The 9,550-nt window shown below is 37.3% G+C and overlaps 1 protein-coding gene across 1 annotated transcript in view; it reads left to right on the plus strand.

Annotated features, from left to right (window-relative positions):
* Window positions 1-9,326, plus strand: part of LOC106882494 (uncharacterized) — a 57,394-nt gene extending 48,068 nt beyond the window's left edge. Inside the window, exons 2-4 of the mRNA XM_089349476.1 lie at window positions 3,307-3,493; window positions 5,555-5,766; window positions 7,442-9,326. Of these exons, the coding sequence (XP_089205602.1) occupies window positions 3,307-3,493; window positions 5,555-5,766; window positions 7,442-7,654 (612 nt within the window). The 3' untranslated portion in view covers window positions 7,655-9,326. The remainder of the gene's footprint in view (window positions 1-3,306; window positions 3,494-5,554; window positions 5,767-7,441) is intronic.
* Window positions 9,327-9,550: the final 224 nt, after the last annotated feature.

The raw sequence follows: 9,550 nt of genomic DNA on the forward strand, positions 1-9,550 counted from the left end.
CGTATTGATATCGTATTAAAATTACCTCTAGCGGATATTAACGAAAACATTTTGGTGTACATTATGAAACTACATTTCCTATCATTATCTATTTATTGAGTTAGTTCCTGCCGAAAGTTAACATAATATTTAAGTTTGTGGAAACAATTTGCTGAAAGAAAGAACATTCTCTTGGAATAGTGAATTTTTCTAGGAAAAAAAAATAAAAGAAAGAAACCGAGCGACTAAGTTTCTTAACGGTTTTTTAACATCGTATTAGTTTCATGTAAAAACTATTTGTCAATTCTTGCTCAGGAATATCTATAAATCATCTATAATACTAGGAAAGACGTCGAGCTGGCGGAATTGTTAGCATGCCGGGCGAAATGCTTCGAGGTATCTCGTCTGCCGTTACGTTCTGAGTTCAAATTCCGCCGAGGTCGACTTTGCCTTTCATCCCTTTCGGAGTCGATAAAATAAGTATCAGTTGAGCAATGAGGTCAATGTAATCGACCTATCCCACCCCCACAATTGCTGGCCTTGTATCAAAATTTGAAAGCAATATTTACTGCTAAACTGTTTCGATCGGTTTTATCTCTGATCTTTGAGGCATCTTATTCTTAGATATAAATTACTTTGTAGTAATGAGATTTCGGGTTTGATACCTCTGCCTTGCATCTTGGGAAAATGCCTTCAATCATAACCACCGGTTGACTCGAATCTTGTGAATAAAACTAGATAGACGCATACTGTTCGGAAGCCTGTCAAAGGATTAGGATTGTAATTCAAATGTCCAATTGTGTCACACTCATTATGTCACGCTAATTTTCCCTTAGAATTGCTTTGAGGATACATTTGTCTGTGGAATTCTCAGCCATCTACATGTTAATTCAAGGAATATACAATTCTATTCATTGATCGAATAATTAGAACACTCAAGAACCGACGAAAATTCATTTATTTTATTTATTCTACCTATACGTCAGCTCTTGTGGAGGCGCAATGGCCCAGTGGTTAGGGCAGCGGATTCGCGGTCATAGGATCGCGGTTTCGATTCCCAGACCGGGCGTTGTGAGTGTTTATTGAGCGAAAACACTTAAAGCACCACGAGGCTCCGGCAGGGGATGGTGGCGAACCCTGCTGTACTCTTTCACCACAACTTTCTCTCACTCTTACTTCCTGTTTCTGTTGTGCCTGTAATTCAAAGGGCCAGCCTTGTCACACTGTGTCACGCTGATTATCCCCGAGAACTACGTTAAGGGTACACGTGTCTGTGGAGTGCTCAGCCACTTGCACGTTAATTTCACGAGCAGGCTGTTCCGTTGATCGGATCAACTGGAACCCTCGACGTCGTAAGCGACGGAGTGCCAACAACAACAACGTCAGCTCTGGATTAACCATTAAACAAAATAAGCACGTACTTAGAAAGTTAAGGTAAGTGGGGGAGGGCGCCACAGAAATGGTAAATGGTTTACGGCACAAAAGAAATCATTTGAAACTTGCTAAAATAATATTCGAAGTAGTTTTTATGACCGAAAATATAAGCTTCTTACCACAAGCTTCTTATCGCAAAGCTAAATCAATCAAAATATCCACCAATTAAGATAATATTCGTCAAATTATAAAGGCATTTAGAATATCATAGGGAGGCAGAAGAAGCAGTGATATAGTTGACTTGGTGGCAGACCGAAAAGCATTCCTTGAAGTATTGTTTTTTTTGTACTTTTATGATCTGAGTTCAAATCTCACCGGAGTTAACTCACTATTTTCTCTCACTAATGTCATTAAAAGAAGTACTAGAAATACCCTGTAAGTCGATGTAAGGGAATATACCCCACCCCTGTTATAAGTTTATTGAATTGTTTCGGTGTTAGAAATCGTTGTTATACGCATCTTCTTTTTTAAACAAGAAGATAAAAGAAGAATATCAACGACAATATTTTAATGGTAAAAAATACGATAAACAAAAGTCACTCATATTCCTGAACATCAGAAAATTTGTTAAATGTTAATTGAATGTGAGGCATTTCAATTAGTAACCGGAGCCTAATGTTACAAATTTCCCAGTAATGTTTTCTTATACAGTTAGATAAATCTAATGATCTAATTACGTGGGATGGTAAATGGAGGCGGAACACTTTGAAATTTGCAGATTTCAGTATTTCACATATTTTGTCCTAATTCATGTATAATATCAGTATTTTTTTTTTTTATAACATTCCTGAATGCAAGAAAATTCAACGTTATATCTCAATGAAGTTTCACAGAAAGAACTTTCTATGAAACTCTGGTGAACTTTTTCTCTATTATGAAGACTAATTGAGTACAGTGGAAAGTAATTAATATAATGAACCATCTGCCAACTTCAATTTCTATGAAGGTACACAAAGTGAATAGACAATATAGCATAACGCCAAACTTGACGAACGGTATGACCCACATATCACATCTGATATACATACAATTTATCTGTTACTGTTTCTATTCAGGTTACGTGAAAATTGTAAATAGTTTCTATGGTAATAGAGGAAATACGTTAGAAAAATATTGATAAAGTCTTAACAGAGAATATTCGAGAGAAGTTCCTGGACCAAACAAATTTTTTTTATATGTTTCATATTCGCCTTATATCCAGGCTATATACTATAAGTATGCACTGACTATACATTCTACTATATTTTGACTATGTCCTACTAGGCCCACGGGCATATGGCGTAGTGGTTAAGAGCGCGGGCTACTAACCCCAAGATTCCGAGTTCGATTCCAACCATGACCTGAACACTAATAATAATAATAATAATAACAACATCGAAAAATACCTTAGGAATTCGAACCTAGGTTCGAAATTTCCTCAAGACACCTGATGAAGGCTGGAGGGTATATCAGCCGAAACATTGTGTTAACAACAAACAAGATGAGGACAGATATCTGTCGAATGTAAATAATGTTATAATCATGTTTATCAATTTGTGTTGCAAGATTCTTGATGTGAAATCGTGTGTTGAAACATATATTGTTGTATTTTGGGACGGTCATTTTTTTTTTTTTGCCAAATAAACACACTCACTATATATTTGCTCTTCACTCGTTTATTACTGTTCTTATTTTTTTCACATTAGACATAGGCATGAGTTAAAATTTTAAAATATAAGAACAGTAATAAACGAGTGAAGAACAAATATATAGTGCGTGTGTTTATTTGAAAAAAAAAATGACCGTCCCAAAATACAACAATATATGTTATAATTATATCTTCGAATGTTTCATATATTCAGAGGTTCTTAAATTGTGTTGTTTTTTTTTATATCTCCGATATTTTGTTTCCAGCACAAACGTGACACAGATCCCCCGTGTAAGTCAAATGCGCATGTGTGCAGGACCCTGATGCAATACAAAGACGGCGAAGAAGATAATTTCATTGTCGATGAAGGCAAAAATTGTGATTGTGACAACTGCTCGGCAACATGGTCGGAACACGACAGGTATTCATTTACCTGGCAGCATTTCAAACGATGTAAGTATTACCGTAATCTCATTTGGTTTTATCCCATTGTAAATTTGAGTGAGAGTGATGTTTCTCTGTCCGTTACGTCTTTTTAAGTTCGTTAACTCCTCGTAGACGGTTCGTGCAAGGGTTCGTGCAAGGACAACGAAACTCAAACCAGGAGCTACTAATAGTTGCACGTGTCTAAAAATCCAAACACGTTCTTCAGGCGCAGACCACTCTTTGTTATATGGATTTGTTATAAATCCATGGTATTACGTAGTTTAGTTGAATCTTTAGAGCCACTCAGCTTGTCAAAGCATTCATTCCAATCATATGATAGTTATGAATTTGTAGAATAAATCCGACTTTGTGAGGTGTATTATGTACTGGTTCGTGGTATACTTCGACAAAGAGATCGCTCCATCTGGCATAAGTAAAAGACACGAGTAAAAGACATGAGAAGTTAAGGCGTAGAAGTGGCTGTGTGGTAAGTCGAAATTGAAAAAGAGTTAGCAGAATATCTGCCAACTATTAAGTTTATGGCAAGGGGTGTAAAATACGCGACGGTTTGGTTGCTATTTGACACCCCTGAGGTGGCTCGCAGGTTTGCGAGCCAGCCCTTAGAAGGGGAAAAAATTCTGTTTCTTCCCACATACTGTGGGAAGAAATTAACTAGGACTTGGATCTGTGGGCTGCCACCCGGTATAGAACCTGATTGGATAGAGGATACTATCCGACTGGGGCTGGGGGGCAGTGGAGCCAAGCTCTTAAATATGAAACTGTTACCTACAGTTGATTGGGTTGGGGCAAAAGCGGTTTTGACCCTGTGGACCCAATCAGCCAGGGATCTGGTATTTCCGGATTTTTTGAGGATGGCCGGCCAGAAATATCCGGTAATTCTTGAGGGACGTAAACCCAAGTGCCACCGGTGTCTGAAGCCCGGTCATATCAAGAAAGACTGTCCCCAGGACCAGAGTAAGGTCCTGGAACAGTTAACAAATGTTGTTACCCCCGCTCCCCCAGTGGAGGGAGAGACGGAGGAAGTCGAGGAGGTGGAAACCTCCTCGAAAAAAGGAAAAAAAAGGAAGAAGGTGGGCAACAATGGTTGGCCACCGAAAATCGTAGGGGAGGAGGAGGACCTTCCAGCAAAGGCGGAAGTACGCCCTACTCCAGTGGCCCCAAAGAAAAAGAAAAAAAGAACGAGGCACGGCCGGTGCTCGATAGTGCACCGTCGGCGTGTCCCGACACTCCGTTGGTGGGAATTGTGCCACCAACGGAGGAAAGCAGGTCGGCGGGAATTGTGCCGCCGACAGTAGAAGCTGTGGGCTCACCCTGTGAGGAAAAGGATCGGCTAATCCTATTCCGAAAGGGAGGGGCCCTGCAGAAATTTGTGAATAAAAGGAAGCGTCAGAGAGAGGGAGTCCTCAACTGTACTAAGGATCCGGACTGGCCTCCGCAGGTGTCTGCGGCGGTCGTGTCGAGTAGGCACTTATGTGCGTTGGTGAATTCCTTCCCCCTCGGCGAATTCAGTATTGAAAAGTGGCCCGACCCAGACCCATCGTTTTGCTTGAGAGAAGCGAAGGCTATATCGGGCGAAAAAACCTAAGAGGACGAGAGCCTCATATTGTGTAATGAAAAATCGTAAGAGGCAAATACCTTAATTTATGACTTTTTATGTACGAGGTTCATAGCCTCAATGTGAAAATTTAATTTTATAAAGAACAGTGTTATAGAGAAGCAAAGTTCGGCGGGCGGCTTTTGCCTTCTCTCATTATACCATCATATTTATCATCCATTTCATCTCATTAATGTTTTGAAACAAGTAAAAGTGTAAAAGAGTAAAGAATATGATAAACAAAATTCACGGCGAGATCAACTCCGATTTTAATCTCTCCGGGGTCGATACATTGAATACAATTCAAGTACAACTAAATATCGATTTAGTCGATTAGACATCTCCTACGAGGATTGCCGACCTTGTGACTCTATCACAAACCATCATACGCTTATATTACACGCATTGCACTGTTCATTCGTTTTCAGCCAATATTTATGCATTTCTTTTCTTGATTTCTCTTATTTGTGTAGTGGACATGATAGTTCAGTACAAATTGTGTGGTCCTATAATGCCTGAAAGGATTTGCAATGACGACGAAGTTGCTGCTTTGATGGAGACTGAGGTTAATGGCTGGCATATCCATATGAGAGAGGAGAGATGCAGATGCAAGAACAACATTTTCTACCTCAGAGGTTGGGAGAAACGAAATAACCTCTGGATCTATGAATATCGCTGTAAAAAGGTACGTACAACGACTGTAGCTTACATTTTATTCTTTATGTTTGAACAGGCGAAATGTATAGAAATATATTTGTTATGTCTCAAGCTACTGCTATCTAGCACCTTCGGATGATCTCTACTCAACCACTGACCGACTGCTACTCAACAGCTACTCAAACTCACCTACCACGGCTAGACTACCTTTATTTATATGTCTCGGGCGATCCTACTTCTTCGCTTGGGAGCGTCGACACAACAATATTCAAAGGAATATTGTTGTTATTGTCTGGCTTCAAGTATAAACGAGCATCTAGCTGAGTTCTATCATTCAAGTACTTGCAGTATTCTGTCATTCTGCTTAGTCGAATGAAGAATCCACATTTCTGAAGGATAATAGTCAAGCCATCTTTGTGATGACTTAACTAGCAAAAAATAGTATTCAAAACCCCTTAAAAATCATGCACTACCGACTTAAATTCGGGAAAGACACATAAAATAATGTAATTGTGGCTATTCCTAAGAAACAGTATAGTCGCTGCTGAAATGCTATTCATCGTAGGCCTGTTTGATCAAAGCAAACTTGTACATTATTTACATTTGACGGATATTTGTCCTCATCTTGTTTGTTGTTAACACAACGTTTCGGCTGATATACCCTCCACCCTACGTCATATGCCCATGGGCATATGGTGTAGTGGTTAAGAGCGCGGGCTACTAACCTCCAAGATTCCGAGTTAGATTCCAGGCAGTGACCTGAATAATAATAATAATAATAATAATAATAATAATAATAATAACAATAATAATAATAATAATAATAATGATGATGATATCGAAAAATACCTTAGGAATGAGAACCCAGGTTCGAAATTTCTCCAAGACGCCTGATGAAGGCTGGAGGGTATATCAGCTGAAACGTGTTAACAACAAACAAGATGAGGACAAATATCCGTCAAATGTAAATAATGTACATAATTCCTCATCTCTTAAATATAGAACTGAAAGAAAACTTGAGCTTGAGTAGTCAAAACAATAACAACAATATAGAGAATAAGTGGTAACTTATCACAATATGGCACTCTGAGTTGTTCACATTTTCAGGTCTTTTGCTCTCTTTTGTCTTTTATTGTTTGTCTCTTTCCTCTGGAAATGGTCGTAATACAGACAAACAAGGAGAACGTGTGTCCTTTGAAGTTTAATATTGTTATGGAGTAAGGCGGCGAGCTGGCAGAATTGGTAGGACGCCGGGCAAAATGCTCAGCTGCATTTCGACCGTCTTTACGTTCCTGGTTCAAATGTCGCCGAGGATGTATTCGAGTTACTCCCAGCCCAGAAATTGCTGGCCTTGTGCCAAAATTTGAAACCGTTATCGTGGTGAAGCGATTAATGGACCGGGTAACACTGGTTTCATCCATTATGTATATTAATGGCAATGTTATATCGGCGTGCTGGTAAAATTGTTAAGCGAGTCGAACAAAATGCTTAGTAGCATTTATTCTGGTTCTTTAAGTTCTGGGTTCAAATTCTGTCAAGGTTGACATGGCCTTTCGTCTTTCGGGGTCGATAAAATAAGTACCATTTGAACACCCACAACCTCAAAACTGCTGATCTTGTGCCAAATTTTGAAACCATATTAAATGTAAAATTGTTTGTACCTTAATATCAGTAATGTTCTTTATTTATTCATTTTTTCTTAGGTGGTATGTGCAACCGATGGAGCTGTATGTGCTAAAGTCTACGTGAATAGAGCACTTGGTGAAGCCTTGAAATACCAGTTCACTTGTCTATGTCAAAATAGTCGACAATGTGTAACTGAAGTTGATATCGTCCCAAACATGTATACTGATGATGACGAACATGGCGAATACGTCCCTCGGATGTGCGACCAAATCATTGGAAAAGGTCGGTAGTTTCCGACACTGATCATAACAACAATGATTTGGCTTCTTTTTTCATTTTTTTTCCTCTCCTTCATCTTTTCTTTTCCTGCCACACATACTTTATATGTTAGTCCTCAACGATGTGAAAACGCACGCTTAATTATTCTGATACAGAAATATTCAGTCTGAAAAACGACCTGGTTTCTGTAGTGCTTGATCCAATTACAACAACATATCTAAATTTCAAACGAACTTTCTCACATTTTTCTATCGTTTTAGTTAATGTTTCTTAATGCACTCTATATAACATTTAATATTTAGTCTATAAATATCTATCACTGCATAGTTTACTTTCAATATATATTCTTTAACACAATGTTTGTTTATTTTTCTCCTAAAAAATATATCAAATAATTTTGCTTAACTTCATAACAATACTGGATGCTTTTTTTTTTTAACTGTTATAATATATGTGTATGTGCACATATGCGTGCGTGCGTGTGTATGCATACAAAACCTCTTCATACATCTATCGTCTGTTTTTGATACGATGCAATTGTAGTAGTGTTTGAAGAATTCTTAATCCTGTTTAGCGGTTCAATCTTCCTCGTTCATTCAGTATTCAATTCTATTATTTTTCTCCTTCTTTCTCTCTTCATATCAATATAATCGTGTGTGTGTTTATACCTGTGTACAACTATAGCGCATAATAGATCGTGGTGATATCAACTAAAGATGATAAGTAAAATTTAGTTTTACCATTGTCTATAACTGTTAGTAGTTAGTATACTAATCCAATAATACGTGTGAATGTAACCAGAGATATATTTTTAAAAATATCTACAAAAAAATTAAAATAACAACCAATAATCTATTATTAAAGTATATATGCGTGCATGATTGCGAATATATATATATATATATATATATATATATATGAGAGTGTATGTGTTTGTATACGAGTATACAAGGTATGTAAGATATTTTAATAGGTGGTAAATCTGCTAGTATGCTATTTCCTATGCACATAATATATATCTATATATCTATTCGTTTCCGTTTTTATATTGATTCTACTTTAGAATCTAGATACCAAACAACAGCAACAATAGCAATCAGAATATTTAGATTCAGTGGTATTTACAACAACATTCGCTCTAAAAAGAAACAACTTCCGTTCTTCCCAAGCAAAATTGTTAACTCGGGTGCTGGCGGAGTCTATATTGCAACTCCTCGCCAAGCGCCTTGACTATTAGACCCAATGTGTATATGTGTGTATATATGCATGTACATATATATCTATATCTATCTATCTATCTATATATATATATATATATATATATATGTATGTATGTATATATATATATATGTATGTATGTATATATATATGTATGTATGTATATATATATGTATGTATGTATATATGTATGTATGTATGTGTGTATATAGATACGCGTGCGAGTGGCGCGTGTCTGAACGTGGTGTGTGTGATGCACGTATGTGTGCATGAATGAATGTAAGCTTAATAGAACGTTTGTAATGAAAAGCTACGTCCATTTGTAGCATTTCTAAATTTTGTTCAACAGTTTTTTTGTTATTGTTTTTTCTCAATTGTTTGTTTGTTAGTTTAGAAGTTGGTTTTTTGCTGTAATGTCTTGCGATAAAGATAAACTGTTAATAAAAACGATTTTAAAAAACCTTTCCTCTGAGTGTGTTGTTATTTTTTTTTTATTTATGTCTCATGTGGCGAGTTGGCAGAATCATTAAAATACAGGGAAAAATGCTTAACCGCATTTCGTCTGTTTTTACTTTCCGAGTTCAAATTCCCCCAACGTCGACTTTGCCTTTCGTCCTTAATAAAATAACTACCAACTAAGCCCTGGGGTTGAAGTAATCGATTATCCCCTTGCCCCAAAATTTCAAGCT

The sequence above is a fragment of the Octopus bimaculoides genome, chromosome 3 (genome assembly GCF_046866305.1).
Source record: "Octopus bimaculoides isolate indiv1 chromosome 3, ASM4686630v1, whole genome shotgun sequence".
Lineage (NCBI taxonomy): Eukaryota > Metazoa > Mollusca > Cephalopoda > Octopoda > Octopodidae > Octopus > Octopus bimaculoides.